The 19,778-nt window shown below is 35.0% G+C and overlaps 4 protein-coding genes across 9 annotated transcripts; 2 read left to right on the forward strand and 2 right to left on the reverse strand.

Annotated features, from left to right (window-relative positions):
• Positions 1 to 685: 685 nt before the first annotated feature.
• On the forward strand, positions 686 to 6,712 carry LOC123714791 (protein LSM14 homolog B). Of its 6 annotated transcripts, none has more exons than XM_045669266.1 (9): positions 686 to 923; positions 1,706 to 2,107; positions 2,947 to 3,056; positions 3,203 to 3,404; positions 3,851 to 4,041; positions 4,339 to 4,469; positions 4,699 to 4,872; positions 5,109 to 5,275; positions 5,590 to 6,712. In XM_045669266.1, exons 1-9 carry the CDS (start codon positions 803 to 805, stop codon positions 5,595 to 5,597), a joined length of 1,506 nt encoding a protein of 501 aa, XP_045525222.1. In that variant the 5' UTR covers positions 686 to 802; the 3' UTR covers positions 5,598 to 6,712. The 6 variants fall into 6 exon arrangements, with proteins under 6 accessions (XP_045525222.1, XP_045525219.1, XP_045525221.1 ...); XM_045669263.1 differs by having other exon boundaries at positions 687 to 923; positions 4,324 to 4,469; positions 5,590 to 6,711; XM_045669265.1 differs by having other exon boundaries at positions 687 to 923; positions 3,203 to 3,389; positions 4,324 to 4,469; positions 5,590 to 6,711.
• Positions 6,713 to 6,778: 66 nt separating this feature from the next.
• On the reverse strand, positions 6,779 to 11,224 carry LOC123714792 (15-hydroxyprostaglandin dehydrogenase [NAD(+)]-like). The gene is made up of 6 exons (XM_045669269.1): positions 11,094 to 11,224; positions 10,250 to 10,373; positions 9,913 to 10,019; positions 9,193 to 9,366; positions 8,223 to 8,377; positions 6,779 to 7,807 (listed from the first exon to the last, which is right to left on the reverse strand). Exons 1-6 carry the CDS (start codon positions 11,184 to 11,186, stop codon positions 7,702 to 7,704), a joined length of 759 nt encoding a protein of 252 aa, XP_045525225.1. The 5' UTR covers positions 11,187 to 11,224; the 3' UTR covers positions 6,779 to 7,701.
• A 183-nt stretch (positions 11,225 to 11,407) lies between these two features.
• On the reverse strand, positions 11,408 to 18,243 carry LOC123714790 (kelch-like protein 10). The gene is made up of 7 exons (XM_045669261.1): positions 17,370 to 18,243; positions 17,116 to 17,297; positions 16,607 to 16,818; positions 15,695 to 15,843; positions 14,181 to 14,367; positions 13,234 to 13,356; positions 11,408 to 12,161 (listed from the first exon to the last, which is right to left on the reverse strand). The coding sequence occupies exons 1-7, from the start codon at positions 18,207 to 18,209 to the stop codon at positions 11,971 to 11,973; spliced, it is 1,884 nt and encodes a 627-aa protein (XP_045525217.1). The 5' UTR covers positions 18,210 to 18,243; the 3' UTR covers positions 11,408 to 11,970.
• A 133-nt stretch (positions 18,244 to 18,376) lies between these two features.
• Positions 18,377 to 19,717, forward strand: LOC123714793 (60S ribosomal protein L18). The gene is made up of 4 exons (XM_045669270.1): positions 18,377 to 18,479; positions 18,607 to 18,693; positions 18,804 to 19,065; positions 19,494 to 19,717. Exons 1-4 carry the CDS (start codon positions 18,477 to 18,479, stop codon positions 19,691 to 19,693), a joined length of 552 nt encoding a protein of 183 aa, XP_045525226.1. The 5' UTR covers positions 18,377 to 18,476; the 3' UTR covers positions 19,694 to 19,717.
• The last annotated feature ends 61 nt before the right edge of the window (positions 19,718 to 19,778 follow it).

A 19,778-nucleotide genomic window follows, 5' to 3' on the forward strand; every position in this document is an offset into this window, starting at 1 on the left:
CGTCGAGATCCAGGAAGCGTAGGGGTGGTGGCAGCATACCTTGGCTGAATGCGATCGCTGGTATTTTTGTCGGATTCGCGGAAAGTCTCGACTTGTGTAACCACTCTGGCAAGAGATCCAGGCTGAATGTGCACCTAAATTTGCAGAGTACTTCTACTAAGCTTACAAACAGGAACCGGCACAGATAGATATCGAGGCGGCAATGGCAACAGCAACTGCGAATAGTTCACGAGTGCCCGAGCGTACATGAGTACGAGAGACGCTCGTTTACCTCGATCCAAAGTGCTCGGCAGTCCGGATGGTAGTTCAAGTTCAAGTACAAGTTCTGCAAGATCACATTTTATTTATATCAATTGATTGTTAAAGTCGGATAACATTAAGGTCTTGTAAGACCTTGTCAAAATGAATTTGCAGCACCAGGCCCCTTTAGCAAAGGCATTGAACGTGCTAAATATTAACTCGGAAATAAACGACATTTTTATGTGTTCGCAGAGCGAAGCGAATTCGCAAAAGCGATTATGTATGAGTCAATAGTAATATTAATGTATATGCCTTTATTTATTTAAAATAAATGTATTGAATTAAAACTACCATAAGTTTTAAATAAATGAAATTAAAATTTTTATCTGTCCACACAGCTGTTTCTAAACGTCATGAACACAATCTATTGTCTTTGTTTGACGCTTGTTGCCAACTTCCCGTCAGTCATTTTGTGATCATTTTCTTTGGTGGCTGTTGGGTTTACGGTCGACGAAATCGATAAAAATCTTAATCATCCAGAGTCTTTTTAAAAAGTGTCACTATGAGTTCGGGAATGCCTGAATTAGGCTCCAAGATAAGCCTAATATCTAAAGCCGATATCCGCTATGAAGGTCGACTGTTCACCGTTGATCCTCAAGAATGCACCATTGCTTTGGCTAGCGGTAAGTTGACAAATGGATGCTAAAACTTTGTTTTATTCTGTTTTCTGTCAATGTATACGGTAATTAATACGGTGTTTAAACTTATATTTTGTATTAACGTGATCTAACTGGCCTAAACATAATCTTTTCAGAACAGTTCTGTCCTTTTCTTTTTATTTCTTGTTCGTAAAGTTGTTATGTACTTAAAATCACAATAAACTAACAGATTTCTTTGTACTTATATAAGAATGGATGTTGTTCCATTAAGTTTTGCCCGATAACCACGTTGTTTTTCTACTACCTTCCTGACAAACTTTTGTTTGTATAGTCGTTGTAAGCGTATTGCATTTTGATGACGTTGATAACGATGAATAGCTATAAACAAGTCTCCTCTTGTGAAATACTCTAAAGCGGTACGAGATATCACAACATTATATACGTCAATAATTATTTATATCTTGTGATAGGCGAAAGTCCTGTATTTAATTTGCTTTATTTAGTATGAACCGAAGTGTAAACTTTCTATTTGTTGTAAAATTAATAGTCGTAATTTTTTTCGTATTGAATAAAAGGTATCAAGTAAAACACGCAAAATAAGATTCAGCAAAAGTTCATTGACCTGTCTACCTTCTTTTGAATAATTCCCAGTTCATTGAATAAACTGTCACAAAATATCTAGTTTAAATACCTTTGTAAAATACTTTATTTTTCTCTAAAGGATAACTATTATTATATATGACAAAAATAATAATTACTTTCCATTGTTATGATAATATCTAAATATTAATTTTTTACTTTTTCAGTGCGATCATTTGGTACTGAGGATAGGGAGACTCAATTTCCGGTAGCTCCTCAAAGCCAAGTCTATGACTACATCTTATTCAGAGGTTCTGACATCAAGGATATTCGTGTTCTAAACAATGTGTCCTCCTTGCCAAACGACCCTGCCATTGTGCAGATGTCTGTACCACCATCCATCGGGAGTGGCAACCAAGCACAGTTTGTGGGACAATACAGTCATCCAGTCGTGGGTCAGGGCCAGTACCCACAATATCATCCTATGGGAGGTTTTCCGGGCAGTATGCACACACAACTCAACAAGACGAGTGAGTTGTCCCCTCAGACTTCAGTGGAATTAGCCCCCCAGCAGCCTGTTAAAGCTCCAATAGGATCTGGAGTTGTCCAGCACCAAGTGAAAGACCAAGGTTTTTAAATCATAAGTAGGACTGCTTTCTCATGTGCTATCTTGCGATTTTTCTTATTGGCAAGTGTTTTGTACAATGAAGAAATTAGTATTTTATGTATATAATGAACAATATTATTTTTTGTATTTTAGACAATGGTATGTGTCATGCATTTTTGGTAAATTTTGTAATAAAATGCCTGCCAGTAACTTATTTACTAAACATTTTTATCATATACCATAAATATATTCTATTATGTTAGTAACTATGTATATATTGCTTTTGCTATGTAGTATGTAGTACCAAAAGCTTAGCTTTTAATGTATTTTGATCTTCATTTTCTGAACCCATAACCCAAAAACCTTACCAGAGTCTTAAACATTCCTTATTATTATTTGTATTTCCAACATATAACATAAGCCTTTTTAATTCTTTACTACCAAAGCATGTAACAACCCTTTGTAATTGGCTGAAAATAGTTATTGAATGCTTATATTTACTAACCCAAAAAATCGCAATATACTGAACATTCCTTGGTCTACTGCTTGAGGCACATTTTTATATTAGCTCTTGTATTTTTGTACTTGAGTCTATCATTATATTGTTCCATGCTTTTATTCATTAAATATGGCTTCATTTTTAACTCAGTCTTAGTCTCTTTTGTATTATTAATCTACATGTACCTTTCCTGCTATTTTGTAGTTGTATTCAAAACAAGTAAACTTTATTTGGAGTGGTCAAACTTGTAACAGTAAATATTTCGGCAAGCTTTAAAGATGTATAAATATATTAGTATCAAGTAAATTTAATAATTTTTAACTCTTGGTAAATATAAATAATTTTATTTTAATCTTGTTTAGGTTCCATGCTAGATTTGATTGGTGGAGGTTCCCAACAAAGTGCTTCACGTTCCGGAACACCTGCAGCTGTCGGTCACAGGAAGAGCCCAACTGCAGATCAGGGTACACAGGTAAAGTAGAAAACAGTTTCGTAACTAATCTTATTAATATCTTACGAATTTTGATCACGATTTTAGGCAATGAATTTTATTTGTATTTGGAAAAGCTTTTCATATCGATAATGTCATGCTTAGAAACTAAACCAGATGATAATCAGCAGGCTGGAGCGAGTGGGTCCGGGCAGCGTGATTCTCGTCGTGGCGCTAACGCATCAAAACCGGTGCGTCGTCAGAGCTCCCGCAGTCGCCAGCGACAATCGAGCGGGTCCCAGTCGCAGCCGCCGTCCCAGCAGCAGATGCAGAATCAACCACAATCTCAGCCGCACCATAATCACCACCAACCTGGTGAGCTTGTTGAAAGTAAGGCACATACATTTGATTGAGGGACTTGATGATTTGAGCTTAAATATTATCGCTTATTGTCACTAAACTATTGTCAACTAAAAGGTAATTATTAATTGCATTAAAAATATGTATGTGCTTCAAATGAGAGAAAATATTTAGATATTAATGTATCTAATAAATCAAGCTTAGAACTAACTTACTCCTATACAAAGTACTTTTAATTTTCTATAGAAAGGAGCTGGTAATGAATAACATTAAATAATTTAGTTGTTTTAAATAACTTTATTAATAATAACATTATTTTAGAGAAATTCTATTTTCTTTTAAACATAGAAGCTAAGTTTTAAACTATTTTTTTAATACTTGTAAATGACTAATATATATGAATTCCCGCTAAAAGTATAATTTCTTCACTTTTCATTTTCTAATTGTGAGGTGCTAAATAACAGTAATCGATCCAGGTATGAACTACAACAGAGGTGGTTGGAGAGGCAGATCCCGCGGTCGCGGTCGTGGTGGATTCGTGCCTCGCAACAAGAACACTCTGAAGTTCGACAACGACTATGACTTTGAGCAGGCCAACACAGAGTTTGAGGAACTAAGGACCCAACTGGCCAAGGTCAAGATTGCCGATGGAGAAACTAAAGTGGAGGTAAATATTATTCAGTAGCTTCACTATGTTCAGTATTGTTGCATATTTAGACTTCATACTTCTTTAATAAAAACTTTATTACTTAAGGCTCTATCTCAAGACTCCAAAGTTTGAATTGCCACCCTATAAATTTATTTTTTTATTTACGTAAAGACTGACAGAAATACAGCTCAATTTAAATATAACAAAAAGAGACAATTCAGTAGTCAGTGGTTTAGTTATTTTACTTAAATGGAATTTTATAATTTTTGTTTGGATAACTAATTAACGATCTATTGGAAGCCTGATGTTGAACAGGGTGAGCCAGACAAGAAGGATGACTCGGGCAACGAGACAGGAGCTGGAGAGCCAGATGTCGAGGATGACTTCACCGGCTACGACAAGAAGAAAAGCTTCTTTGATAACATCTCTTGTGAGGCCGTCGAGAGGTCAGTGTTTGTCTTGTTCTTGCAATTACTGCATTTTAACTAAGCTAAATTCTTAATAATTAGATATGCTTTGCACGAAATAGCCTGTTTGATAGTAGATTTATATATCATAATATATATAAATATATCATATTTTAGTTTTTAAAACATTGAGATGATGAGATTTGATTTGCATTATTTGTTTCTTTCTGATTTCTTTTGAAGTGATATCTTTACAAACCCTGTGCAGGCAAAAGGGCCGCAGCCAGCGAACAGACTGGCGGACGGAGCGTAAGCTGAACTCGGAGACGTTCGGCGTAGCGTCCGCTCGTCGCGGGGCTTGGCGCGGTCGACCTGCCTGGAGGCACAACCCCCACAACCCACACAACCCTCACAACATGCACAATATGCACAACCAGCATCCGTGAGTCTTGAATCTCTAATCATAATAATTGTTTCCATCGAAAAATAGTAAATACCTTATCCTATATATTTTATTTTTAACTCATATTTATTGTTCATGTTTCTTTCATCATTAATTACACAAAAAGTATGTGTTATTTTAAGATAAGCGATGTCTGCACTGTCAATGTCGGAAAATTAATAATGAATGCTACAAATCGTATTTTGTCATATATTCATTGTCGTGTGTTATTCCAGGATGTACTTCCCGAGCTGGCGGCCGATGCGTGGCGGTCGCGGCCGACCGAACAACATGCACCCCCACAACAATCACAACAACCACAACGCTCACAACAATCACAACAACCGCCAACAACGCCCGAACAACACGCCTGCGCCATCCGCCCCGCAACCCGCTGCTACCGGTAACACTCACAATAGTATAGTACCTATTTATGAAACGACACACGGGAGACTTCGAATTCCAAAGCACAAAAATATTGATACCGAAGTGAGCTTTCTTTTCTTGAGAAAATTTATTTCACTATATTCTCGAAAGATGGACCAAATGGTCTCACAATTCAAGAAATACCTATAAGTTGTCATATCATATGTTAAATATACCGGTTTCAATCAATTACTCTAAAAATAAAAAATATCTTTACAAATTTAACCAACAATTTCATATAAACAAATGCGATTTTTTTAATATTTAATAATGTATTTTCATTTGTTTCAGCCAAGTAGGAGAGGCGGAAGTGTCACCGGAACCCGAATCTTAATTTATTATCGCGAGGACTTATAACTAGTGGAAAAGTGTATTATGTTTATAGAAATATGTCTAAATGGACTCACTCACGGGAATGTATTGGTTCGATTAGAGATTTGTGGCGGACATTGCTTTGGAGTGACAGTGTTGTATCCTATATTTGGAAGGTGTTACGAGACTCCCGCGAACGAAATTAATTCGTCCAAGATACGCGCGTTCGGGCCCACGGCCCGCGCCGAGATGCCGCTGGCAAGAAAACTTGATCAAACGAGACGAGCACTCAACGTATTAAGTCGGTTTTCGAGAGACTGGAGGGAATCGTTTCATCAGATCGCTCAATGTCTCGAACGGTGCCCGGTAATCTTCTCGACTCGACGGACGGAAATGACTATAGACTGACTCGGCGATTAGATTGTTAATATTTTGAGTGCGGTCTCAAATGCTTGTGATATTTTCCAAGATTTCTTGTTGTAGGCCTTAAATGTCACTATAGGCTTAAAATGTATAAATGTGATCATTGAGGCTGACAAATCACTCATAGATTATAGTTTATTTATGTAGCCGTTTCACAAATGCGCGTGAGTGGGCGAGCGCAGTCGATGGGTTGTCGGATATTTTTTAGGGGGGATTCCTTTAATTTCCGTTAGAGTAGATAGATATGTTTTGGAATTGAGAATTTGTGATTGGAAATACGGATCCGAATTCTATATTAGTAATTCATGCGCCTTTGTGGAATAGTGAGCCCAATCGAATCATATATTTTCATAGCTTGTCAGATAAAATTGTGCCTATTAATAGATATTTTTCTGTTGTCGCACATTTTCCTTTTCGAAGGCAGTCGCAGCCCCGACTCTGCTGGACAGATTTGGATAATTTTTGACAGTGAAAAAACGGTGGGCTGCGCCCTGTGACCAAACACTGGAATTCTCTTTAAGTATTTGTTAATGTTGTAGTTGAGTCACAGGAGTCGGAGCTTTTATCCAGTGTATCGCAGTATGTTTCTTAAAGGACTGCTTCCTCATTTCTTTTTTTTTTCATTTGTTATGAGGGACTTGTTAACCTTTTTTAAAAATTAAAAGCTGGTGTACCTGGATTGTATTAAAAAATATACATTTCTAAATCTTAACTGGTTATTTTTATTAAAACATCTTCGTATTTAAACAATTCTTTTATTGCAAACCAAAACTTAAAGCTTTCGCTATCAGCAAACACGACATTTCCTAAATACAGCTGTTATTTTAATTAACCATAGTGTAGAGTTCACGTTTATTTAACCAGATAGGGGTTCAATTCTCAAAAATTATGTTTTGTGTACTCTTTCCTTTGGAAAGTGTATTCCTATGGAATGCATTAAACAAAACATTTGTCTCATGCACTAAGATCTTCCTAATAAATTGATTTCAAGATGTTTTTGTTAAAATGCTACATGTATATTATAGATGCTTGATTTTGCCGATAGTATATTGGTGTACATATGTTTAATAAATACAAAATAGTTTTTATATAATACTAATAATTTATCCCCAAAAACCGCAGCCAAAATTGAGATGATCAATATTGTTGACAATCAATCTCAACATGTTGGTCTGTTACTATTACCCAAACCATCATTGCTGAACTTTGGTACAATATTTTAGAGATCTTAATCATTTTAAAACGCATTAGCAACAATACAAAACAATTTAAAGCTAATAATACTTAATAATTAAGCTGTTTATACCTAATTAAAAATATATACTAATCGGAAACAAAATGTTTACACAACCATGTAACCATACTTGAGAAAATGTAGAAGCGTACTTATACTTTGAGCCTTACCAATGATTGAAACTAAAAAAAAAAGCTAATTTGTCAAGAACTTTTGTAAATTAGAGATTTTATGAGAAGAAAGTTTTATGGATGCATGTTTAAGAACCTAATATAAGTTTTGTTAATGGTAATTTAGCGACAAATATACGGATGATTCACAAAAATATTCTCTTGAACTACATAAAAACTTAGTCCAAAATTATTTATCTAAGGACGTTCAGTAAATATTCATAAACGTATCAAAAGTGTATAAGACAAGAAGTAGAAAAGAGTTTAAGCACGCCACTCGCGCACCGGCTGACCGTTCTCCACAACCCATACTGATCCACTTTGAGCTTTCAAAAGGATTTCAATCAAAGATCTTGCGACGTGTTCAGAGCTGAAATAAATAATACAGGTAATAAATAATAATACACGGTAAAGCCCAAAGCCAGCACAGGCTTTGGGACCTCTTGGCTCGTCAGAAGTTGTGCACAAATAGACTTTATCTCTATATACGGTGAAAAAAAAACATCGTGACGAATTGCTAACGCTGCTAATTGAAAACGAAAACATTGGCAGATGAATGTTATCTTATACAAACAGATTATGGTTTATTTTTTACAATATATTTTTTTTAAACATAATTAAATCAAAAGGAGTGCAACTGGCAGCCTTATCGCTTTCGAGCGATCTCTTCCAGACAACCACAGGTATATTATATAAATAATTGTAAAATTAGCTATTTGCGTAAAATATATATATGTGTAATTAGCTAATTTTTGCACATTAAATTATTTGCAATTCTGTCTCACCTCTGAGTTTTTGAGTTAGCATTATCTCTCTGCCACGCAGCCTCATATTCAGAAGACATCAACTGCTTACGGATGTCCTTAATTAGTCCTGTGTCCGTTAATCCCGGACACAACACTATACTCCTAACTCCTGTAAGGTTGACGTGGTATTGATCCTGAAGTGAAGAGACAAAACTATTACTAACGTGAAAATAACCTGTCATTTCAGTAGTCAATAAAATGAATGCGGTTAGATTCAAATAATCAAACCCAGGCATACAAACAAATCGGAATATATATTTTATTTTGCAGGTTTAACACAAATTCTACTTAACATAAAAACGTATAAGATAAATGAAAAATAGCGGCGTCCATGCGTCGGGTTGTTCCTCTCCCTAAATAAGGCGAGGGGGCCGATAGCTGGCCATGCGTCATACTTGTGAACGGCTGCTACTTGTGGTGGTGTGGTCGGACTTGCATTCGTGTATGCGATGATGTTAGTTATTTCGACTATGTATTTGCGTGTTCTTCCCACGCGAATATAAGTGAGTGCTTCTATTTCATCATGCCTACTGCTGATAGAGAACAAATCTTTGTTTTTTATTATTGTTAATTACTTAAAGAAGTCATGTGGAACATGGTGTAATACAAACATATTGTAAAACATAGTTGGCTATTAAAAAAAGCAGCGGAGAGTTTATTGCCAGTTCTTCTCTTCCGTTATACGCCCTAGATTTGACAACTGGCAGTAAATGTAACATTAGAAACATTTAATATGAATTTCTTTATTGATGTTCATAAGTGTACTGTGTGTATTTTGGTTTTTTTTTCTGGAAATAGTTTTAACTTTATACCAGTTTTAAGTAAAGATTTTGAATTTTAACATGCCATAACTTGTACGACTACACTTGCGCGTTTTCCCACTGTTTCTTAATCAACAGTTTTTATTTAAAATATTTGAAGCAGATATGAATCTGCATTTAATACATACCCCATAGGCCCTAGTCAGCCCGACAACTGCGTAATTCGTAGCCGTATAGATGGGGGTAGACACTTGTGGTTTGGCAAAGGCAGTGGAGGCTGTATTCACTATGGTTCCACCCTGCCCGCCACGGTCTTTGCCCATATAACGGTATGCTAGCAGCGTACCTCGGATAACGCCGTTCTGAAAAGTGTTTGATTAAAACCATTGATACGATTATATATGCTTCCCGCTTAAGACGTGATTTATCGCAGTCCCTATAGAAATGTATAAGTATTTATGTATAAGCATGAGCTTTTACCTCGTACTATAAGAATTTATATATAAAACGTATTGATTGGTTTTAATGCAAAAAATTTCAAAGACAAGTTAATATCAATTTAGTCACGTATATAATATGCTATGTGGTTCTTTAATCTCACTTAATGCCTTTTGAAATAATGGCGTAAAGTATACTTTACCCTTAAGGTTCTAACCTAACCTAACTTATGAATGGGTGTTATATGATATATTTAAGTCGTATTTATTTATAGAACAGGGCGCAAAATGCAAGGGCAAGAGGCCCACCGGATGTTAAAGGATACCGCCGCCTATAGATACTCAAAGCCAAAGGATACTTGCAATACGCTTGCAGAGTCAAACGATCTTTCAATTCTTAGTTTTGTCCTTTGTAATTAAGCAATTACGAATAACTTTGTATTATTGTGTACCTGTTCTATTATTACATACCAGGTTGACATCAACTTCCAGCTCCCAAAATCTATCGTTCATCACCCCAGCATTATTTATTACTATATCCAATCGATTGAATACTTTTATTGTCATCTCGAAGGCTTCTATTAAAACAGAAAATGTCTGGTTAAACTATACACTGTAATCAAAACTTCATGCAACTAAAAGCAATTATTTTAGTCAAACTCGAACCTCGTGGGCTTAGAATAAACCACAAAGGTCGTGAAAACTTAATTTAAATTGTCATTGTTTTTATTTACAATAAATTGTGAAAATCAAAAGTTGGGCGGAAAACGGTTGACTCATTCCATGTATTTGATATCCCTAACATTACCTTCATATTGTGGATAATCAGTAACATCACATTGGCAAAATAATACGTTTTTTCGTCCATATTTTACACCCAGCTCATCAGCAATTTGCTCCCCGATTTCAGAATCAATATCGCACAGGGAAACCTGTAATGTGTCGATGACCAGATTTATATATATTTGTGTCAATCTGGTACCAAAGGTTGTCGCACCACCGCGTGAAATGTTTTCATGTTGAATTCGAATCTCTCATTAATAGCTCAATGGGTGATGTTTTTAAATTTATTTATAATATTCCGTATTATAAATAACTACAAACAAATTGGTTTTGTACATATGGAAATGCTTTAACAAACAATCATAATCTTTCTCGTTATTGATTGTCTCATTAAGATTTGATCAAATTAGGTTATTTTTTATAGTAAGTCCTTATTATATGTTCGGACGGTCTAGTTATAAAATATTTAAATTTTCTGTTAAAACGTATGTATATAATACAATCAGCTTGGATGAGGATTGGACAAATCTTTGTTTCATCTCGGCGACGTTTAAGGATGAAACTTTGTCAGATTTATCGAATTTAATGCGATTTTGGGCTGCCTTCAATAAAAGCAGATTCTACGTATAATAAAGTTTATATAAATTTATATATAGTAAATATTATAAGCGAATCCTTCTTAAGGAAAATTCTGCCCTAAGCGGACAAATCAATAACAATTTTAGGTGCCGCCGTAAAACGCTTTACTTATATTCAAATTTTACACGAGGTTAAATATATTTGTGATTTCCAAAAATTAACAATTAACAAACCTTAAACAGTAACATTTCAAACGTTAAATTTTGGCAATTAAATTAAAGTTCACTGACCTTAGCACCATTCTTAAGGAGTTCTTCCGAATAGGAGAGACCAATACCGGCGGCTGCACCGGTGATTAAAGCTACTTGTCCTTTTAACTCCATTATAATGAAATGACTGCGCCCAAATGCGACGGCCACTAGAACCGTTGTGTTTCGATCGCGCCGCGTGAAAAGGGGCTCGGGTTGAGAGGGGGCGGTTCCCCTCTTCTCCTGTATTTCCCTTGTAGTAAATATACGCACGAACGCTACTCTACGTACGCCGATTCAGTGTTTCAGTCGTATCACTTATAGTATACTTCAAGGTTATGTAAATCAAAGACAAGTTCCGTTGATTTTGCTTTATTTGTCAATTTCTCTATTTCGATTACAATAAATTTTTGGTCACGTAAATTTTTCGCTTTTTTCGACTCCTCTCATCTGGCTGGATATGTTACGAGCAATAATAATGTCTTAATTCTCGAAAAAATGTTCTCACCGTCGATAAAAACATATCAATGTAAAGAAAAACTTAATAATTTCAAAATTGTCATAAAATACATCTAAAATATTTTGATTTAGTATTGTACAAAAACGCATATACAAAGCGATATAATTTCAAATAAATGTATATGTTTCGCATGATTTCAGTTATAAAAAACTCTTACAAATTCAAAATATCACAGACGAGTTGATAATATTCAAAACAATTTTATATACAACTACATTTTTAAAATCTAAGTACAGCAGTTAAAAAATCAATTAGGGAAAACATACTTTACCAACTCATGGGTTGATTATAGTAATTTCGATTTGTATAAAAGGTATGGTATAAACATCACTCAATTTTATGATTCTTCGAAATCGATCCAGAACAATGACAGGAGATTTTAATGATTTAAGCCCAAAGTTAGGAATGGTGCGCTTGGTCAGCTCCCGCAGCTGGAACAGCTTTCGCGAGGTATGAGAAAGACCTAGCATTGGGCAATCCAGCCAAGACACAAGCACTGAGGGCTGATCTAGTTAGATTCATTGGTGCCGCGTCATACCACTCCATTGTATCCGCGTCATAGCACTCCACGTGCGGAATTGTGGTGGAGCCTTGGAGAAACAAAGACTTTTGACAACCCTGCATCGATACCCTGCAACTCTCAATAGCGATTGCCTTTTTTTTATAAAACAGGCATTTCCGGCATTTTAAGAATTGGTACGCTCGTTTCTTGAAATACCTACTACATCGTATTGGTTCGGAAATACTTCAGTGGGCAGCTGGTTCCACATAGTAGTCGTGCGTGACAAAATCTGCCTTAAAAAACGCTTAGTTAAAAACGACGAAGGTCAAGGTAATACGACTGAAATTTCGTATTCTGCCTGGTGATGCCGGATGCCGATAATGAAACTCAGCTGCAGGTATTTCCGAACAACAAGCGATTTCACCTTGTATATTGAGTTCCCCACGAACCCAAACTTACGACATCAATGCATGTTGAGAGAACTACATCGAAATTATATAAAAACGCGTCGTGATCGGTATCGCTTGGAAGTTACAGAGTACGAGCACTGGCGTGATACAAAGTCAAGAGGAAAATAAAAATAGTAAATAATAATAATGACTTTATCACACCATCTTAGTAAACTTATTAGTTTAAGAGGTACACAGAGTTAATTAAGAATCAATTTACTTAAGCCATTTAATAAAAATTCCAATGAGTACAAAAAAGCTTCACTATGCATCAGTGGGAAAATTATTTATTATATGGACGACTCTGGAATGTGAGATTAATGCGATGAGAAGACTATAATGAACATATTAAAAATAAATAAATCATGCAAAAATTAAACACAGATTAATTTACTTTATTTATATGCCTAACAGTTTTATATAAATTACAAAACCAAATATTTGCTTGTGTGTGCACGTGTTTGAGTGTTGATAGAATATGTTACTATTGACTTAATATATTGTGTTACAGACCTTTGTTTACTAAAAAAATTTAAATCAAAACTCTTAAATATTGGTGTGTCTGTGTTTGTGTGAGTGGACATGAATGTGAGAGTATGTTATGTAATATATTATTTTATAGGAGTTTCGTTTTCTTAAAATTGTTAAAAATAGAGTTGTGATTGAGTAATGATTTGCCTTTGGGATATATGGTTTAATTAGTAATCATACCATTAAATCCTCCAATAACAAATATCATGTCATCGAGCAGAACTGTCGCAAAATTGCTTCTGGCACTGAACATTTCCGTTACCTCCTGCCATTCACCACCACGTTGGGGGCAAAACCTTTCACCTGATAAATATTAATATTTGATGAAGTGAATTGGACGACACAATACAATGTTTCAAAGCACTATTAGCCTAGTAATGCTAATGATTCTTAACACAGATTGTGTTTTCGAGCCCGGGCTGCAAATCGACGTTTCGACAGACGATTCCGAACAGAAATCCTAGGCTAAAACTAAGGATTTTTTAGCCTTAAGTGATTTTAAAGATCAATTAAGTCATCGATTTTCAGATACTCCACATGTAAAGTTTTTTGTTCTATCTAATTAAATATAATACAAGGACATTTTAAGACGTTTTTGAAAATAATACAAAATATAATAAAATATATTAGTATTCTTGTTCAAAAAAATGCCACGAAAATTTTCAGAGCACTTAGGAACAAACGTTACAATTAGCGTCTGAAAGCACTTGATCTTACTGATTTGGGAAGTAAACGAAAATCTTATTGATTTCATAAATTCTTACTGGCCACTATAATGTTCTAGAAATTGAGAAGAGAATTTTAATTCAGAACACACATTTGAAGGAAAGTTCTTTAAAACCGGCCTCTCATTACATTGAGGGTTAGACTAGTCTTCCGGAAGGTGTTATTACTGCCTCTCTGAACTCTTAAAAATAGGTTCGATAATTTCTCCAAAACACGCGCACATCAGCTTATTAATCTGCTAGTATGTTCATCTAAATAATAACAATTATATTTTCCTATTTATGAAAGCCAGTGTCGTAGACTATCCGTCCGGTCCGTTCAAACTTCTACTTTGAGAGCTATAAATATTGAGATTTTTTTGACGTTTCTTTAATGATAAGTATTTGATTAATCAGGCTTACCAGTATTCAGCCGGCTGTATCCATTAAACCCACCAAGAGCATACAACGAGTCCCTATACGCAATAAGGCTGACACCTGATCGAGGACTTTGCATCGATCGGATAAAACTCCATTGTTTCGTTTCGGGATCGAAGACTTCCGCAGAACTCAGCACTTCTTGTCCGTTGAAACCCCCAACAATATAAATCTTTAAAAAAATATTTAAAAAGTTAATCTTCCTTCAATAACCGGCCAGCCTTCAAAAAGGGGGGGTCTTTGTATCTGAAGGGCATTTTTATTTAGGATTATATGACAGGCAGCAAACGGGCAGGAGGCTCACCTGATGATAAGTGGTTCCGCCACCCATGGACATTCAAATTGCCAGAAGACTTGCAAGTGCATTGCCGGCCTTTAAATGACGAATAGTAAATATTGTACTTTTTGTAAAAACGTGCCCTGTTGTTTTCTCAAAATCGCTGGTAATACCTAAGTGATTATAAAAATTAATAATTTGTAACAAACATGTGTTTTTTTAGTTTAATTATTGTATTAGTAATTAGTTTGTATTTATTTCCTATAAAAAAATTATGAAATTTTTAGACAGTTCATAATATAAATTATTGTCAAGCTGCTTTAGCTATAATTCGTTAGTTTCATTAAAATATCTACTTTCGTAAAACAAATACAAGCTCTATTAATGTAAAAAGTATTAGATTCAAAGTTATTCTTATTCTATTACATAAGAAAAAAAGGAACAATATATAACGATTAGGAACAATATATTATAGATAACGATGCTTTTATTGCACTCCCTCTACCAAAATCCTGCCTAATACTTGCAGGCGTAATCGGAACGTTCTTCTATTTCCCGTATCATAGATGGCAAGCTGTTGTAAAGACTCGATCCAAAATAGGTTATAATTGTGCGACCATATCCGGTTCTGATTTTAGTTATGAAGTATTTCCGAACCAATTCGACTTAGGGTCCTTCAAGAAAAGAGCGTACCAATTCTTGAAAGGCCGGCAACGCACTTGCAAGCCTTCTGGAAATGTGAGCGTCCATGGGCGGCTGTATCGCTTAACATCAGGTGAGCCTCTTGCCTGTTGGCCTGCTATTACATAAAAAAATGTATGGGATATTATGCCGTCCACGTGTGAGATTGGAGTTAAATTCAATTCTTGCATGTAAATGGTTATATAATTTTAACTAAAATGCATGTTTTGTTTGTAATTGTGTGTTAATGTTAATTTATTTTAGAATAATTTAAAGTTGAGAGTAACAGTAGAACCTGAATTTAAATAAATTTTAATAGCGTGATTATTATTAATTTTAATTATGCCTGAGAAAGAAGACCAACATGTTGTATGTTTTAACCATACCCTTATAATTAAGTAAATTTAACGTCGAGTAACTAGAGAAAAAATATAAAACCTCCTTAAAAATCTCACCCGCCGTGTTTTGACAGGTTAAACGATATTACTCTGTGGTCGTAGTTCGCTAGACTATTACTGTATGGTTTCGTGTAAATAAGTACCTTTCCGCCAAGGGATGCAGCGCTAGCATCCGACCGCTGTTTATTCATAGACGTGGTCATTTCCCATTGATTTTTATCGGGATAATAACGCTCTACCGACGACATCCGCGTCCTTCCATTATAGCCCCCTAGAGCGTAGATAAGAGCATCTAGAAAGGTAAAATGATAACCTATAACAGTAAGACACGGTTTTGCGAAGGTTATACGTGTGTTATGTGCCTAAGCGACTATGCTCAACAAAGTTTCCTATAAAATATTAAAATGATCCTAATCCTTAGGATTGATTTGCTCCAATTCAAATGTTTATGGCTGCTCTTCCTTACAAATAATTTGTATGACTCAAAACTAGGCGATTAAAAAGAGTGGCGGAGAATTCCTTGCCGATTCCTCTTGCCCGCTCTGCGCCCTTGACTTGCGAACGGAGAGTAAATGTAAATTTAGACTCAATTTAACATCCATTCTGTTGACGTTCATAAGTGTACTTGGTTACCAATATGATAGTTATTTTGAGTTTGAGTTTACTTACTACACTATTGACAAAAAATGCTATTAAACACTGCGAACAAAAGTGTTAAACGGGTGCTTTATAACAATAGTGCCGGATACACTGGAATTTCGCTAACTTATTATGTAATAAATATGTGTTTATTTTTGTTAAAGAAGTTTTATTTAAATGTGTAGTACTTGCGTGTTAAGTGTTAGGTTATAAGGTAATGATTTTAAGCTGCTGAGTTGACTATAAATTAAGAAATTACCTTAAAATATTAAGTATATTAAAGTAGAACTAAGTTCTAATATAGTTGATTGATATTTTAAATTATTATATAAATTAAATAATAATAGAGAAATAATTATTTCATATTTGTGTCTTAAATTCCAGTAAAGTTGCCAGATGTAAAATTTAAAGCTTACCGTGAACAACAACGCTGACGTAACATCTCGCTTGGTACATGCAGGCCCGTTCGTGCCAAGTATTGGTTACTGGATCATAACAACGCACAGTATTGAAATGGTCACTGCCATCGAATCCACCAATCATGTATATTAAATTGTTAAGGGCACATAGACCGTGATAGGCGCGAGGTGACAAATCCATGTGTATCGAAAGGAACCATCTGTCGGCCCTGTGAAGAGTAAAATATCTTTAGGAGTTGTGCAACCGAATTATGTTTAAAACGAAAATGATTATTGTTTTGCCTTAAACATCCATTCATAACTCTACAGTTCTCCTTACTTCTTGTATTAAGTATGATAAAAATTTTCGCGTGAACCGCACTTGATAAATCTTCATAAGACATAGAACATACGTATATATATATCTATACGTATGTTCTATGTCTTATGTTATATATATATTCTAATTCTACCGCGAAAGTTGATTACGGCTTAAGTTTATATTTATATTGCTGCAATAAAATGACCTTGTATCATAAGTTTCTACAAAACTGGTGGGACTTCCAGCGCTCCAACCTCCAACGGCAAAAAGTATTTCGTATGGTATACGCGGCCTTGCCAGAGGATCATTAAGATCAGCTTCCGTTTCAGGCCTCGAATCTAACACTGTTAGAAATACAACTGCTGGATATAACGCTTCTTGACATTTCTGAAGATATAATGAAATAATTGAATATGTAACCTCTAAGCCTCTAGCAGACATTAGAAACAATACACATACCTCATCATCCACGACTGGTTGCCACTGTAAAATTTTCGTTTTAAAATATTTGTAACTGATATGTCCATATCGCACACACGTTAACAATGAAGGCAAATACTTTCTTCTATTATCTAAATCGTGTTCAACCCATGTTTTGATTGCTTGAAATACAACTTCCTCGTTTCGAACGTTTAGTTCATCATCACGTAAAACATCTTCCAATTCTTCGTATGATAATGATTTAAATTCACTACATTCTTTCAAAACTTTAGAAAATTGCTGTCTTATGTAAAGCTTTCCCTTTTTTTCTAAATCATTACAAAAATAACATCTAGCAAACTTAAATATTCCGAGGCAGTTGTGAGGCTGTAACTCTTTTAAAAGGTATTGACAGCACAACTGTACAATACCGACAACATCAAATTGATCGGCATATGGTAAAAGGTATTGGACGTTATCACCCGACACTGTACATGTACCCGTATATGCGTAATCTAATATTAGACTCATATAGTAACTCGGTACATCTACAAATATTTCCTTTTCTTCTGGTTCTCCCTTCTTCAGAGAATTTATAAAGAGGACTTTAAAATAAGGACTCACGGCAGAAAGAATAGCTCGATGTACTCGAATTGATTTCATATCTCGACACACTATTGTGCCATCGCAAAGTTGGCCGTTCAACCTTAGCTCGTTCCAAATTGAAGGAAACTCTACAACTGAATAATTTTCTGGCAGACATACACATTTTCGTTTACGGATAACTGTTCGTTTTTTTGTTAGTCTGGGCTTAGTAGATAAAGTACGAACGAAATTTTTATTTTTTGATAATTTTCGATGTTTCGAATTGAATTCCATCCCTTTCGAAAAAACGGCGGTCGAAACTGTTTATTTGTCGCGATGACAAATTAGCGACATGTTCAATTCTTTTGTTTTTAATTTAAATAAAAGTTATTCCAATTTGAATAAAATGCCAGTTATTTTACTTCTATAGTCATTGGGTATAGGGCAAAATGGCAACATCAGTATTTGAATGTAAATTAAACGCCAACTGTCATAACATCGACTGACAGAGGTCAAAGTTTGTTATTATCTATAGTCCCTCTTTTCTTTCCGGTTGTCAACATGGTGGGTTTCGTCTGACGAAAAATATTTTTATCAATAAAAATCCCAGTAATTCTTTAATGAAGTGAATTGTTTAAGTGATATTATGGTTAGAGAGTGATATAAAGATGTGTTATCTTATATATTTCAGGGTGTCGACATCAACCATAAACACGACAGGAAAGTACGGCGCACGGAAGTTAAATCTAAGGATGTATACCTTAGATTGCTTGTTAAGGTAAGAGTTAAACACGAATATCCAAATTTTCTTTGACTTATTGTTTCGTAATTATTAATATACATATATGTATATGGTAAACACATTCTTAACCTATACATTGTTTTCAGCTGTACAGATACTTAGCAAGACGTACTGATGCTAAGTTCAACCAAATTATATTGCGGCGGTTATTTATGAGCCGTATTAACCGTGCTCCTATCTCTTTGTCACGTCTTACTCGCCACATGAAGAAGCCTACACGCGAAGGTCTGATCGCTGTGGTTGTTGGAACTGTTACCAACGATGTTAGGCTTTACACTGTTCCCAAACTGACTGTTGCTGCCCTTCATGTAACAGAGAAGGCCCGTGCCCGTATTTTGGCCGCTGGAGGTATGTACTTTTATTTTTAGAAGTTAAGTACTTACTAAATACTCTATATGATTACTTCAATATTAATATTAAATTTTGGTTATTTATATGTATAATGCTCATTTGCAAGAAGTTGTTTGACAATCCTTATTTAACACCTATACTTCAAATTTCATTTTACTATTTAGGTAGTTTATTTATGTTATTTTGTCAATTTGAAGACAACCTGGTTAGTCCTAGACAACAAAATTTATGATGAACAAAACTTATGATCAATTATATTATTCAGAACTATGAATTGCAAAAATGTTTTTGCAAATGTATCATTATATGTTCTATTCTATTAGATCTCTATTTAAAAAGTAAAATGAAAGTATTTGCCATAATCACCATAGGCTACTGTTATGCCATTGGATCATGCAAATTTTATAATAAAATTAATCTTTCAGGAGAAATTCTAACTTTCGACCAACTAGCACTCCGTGCACCCACTGGCCGCAAGACCGTACTAGTCCAAGGCCGCAGGAATGCTCGTGAAGCTGTTCGTCACTTTGGCCCAGCACCTGGTGCTCCACGCTCACACACCAAGCCCTATGTTCGTTCAAAGGGTCTTGAACGCGCTAGACCTCATCGTCGTTCTAACAAGTAATCTTAATATAAGGACTACTATCTATATCTTGGTTTTATTTTATTCACCTTTATTTACTTTTTGATGATATAATTGAAAATTTGTA

The sequence above is a fragment of the Pieris brassicae genome, chromosome 10 (genome assembly GCF_905147105.1).
Source record: "Pieris brassicae chromosome 10, ilPieBrab1.1, whole genome shotgun sequence".
Classification (NCBI taxonomy): Eukaryota; Metazoa; Arthropoda; class Insecta; order Lepidoptera; family Pieridae; genus Pieris; species Pieris brassicae.

Coding starts and splice junctions, on each gene's coding strand:
- LOC123714791 (XM_045669263.1), top strand. CDS start 803: ATGAGTTCGGGAATGCCTGAATTAGGCTCCAAGATAAGCCTAATATCT. Junction 924..1,705: donor CACCATTGCTTTGGCTAGCG/GTAAGTTGACAA, acceptor TTACTTTTTCAG/TGCGATCATTTGGTACTGAG. Junction 4,470..4,698: donor TCTTGTGAGGCCGTCGAGAG/GTCAGTGTTTGT, acceptor AACCCTGTGCAG/GCAAAAGGGCCGCAGCCAGC.
- LOC123714792 (XM_045669269.1), bottom strand. CDS start 11,186: ATGGAGTTAAAAGGACAAGTAGCTTTAATCACCGGTGCAGCCGCCGGT. Junction 10,020..10,249: donor TGATTATCCACAATATGAAG/GTAATGTTAGGG, acceptor CTGTTTTAATAG/AAGCCTTCGAGATGACAATA. Junction 9,367..9,912: donor TGGAAGTTGATGTCAACCTG/GTATGTAATAAT, acceptor AACACTTTTCAG/AACGGCGTTATCCGAGGTAC.
- LOC123714790 (XM_045669261.1), bottom strand. CDS start 18,209: ATGGAATTCAATTCGAAACATCGAAAATTATCAAAAAATAAAAATTTC. Junction 14,368..15,694: donor CTGCATCCCTTGGCGGAAAG/GTACTTATTTAC, acceptor ATTTTTTTAAAG/ATTTATATTGTTGGGGGTTT. Junction 13,357..14,180: donor ATACAGCCGGCTGAATACTG/GTAAGCCTGATT, acceptor AATATTTATCAG/GTGAAAGGTTTTGCCCCCAA.
- LOC123714793 (XM_045669270.1), top strand. Junction 18,694..18,803: donor ACCTTAGATTGCTTGTTAAG/GTAAGAGTTAAA, acceptor CATTGTTTTCAG/CTGTACAGATACTTAGCAAG. Junction 19,066..19,493: donor CCGTATTTTGGCCGCTGGAG/GTATGTACTTTT, acceptor TTAATCTTTCAG/GAGAAATTCTAACTTTCGAC.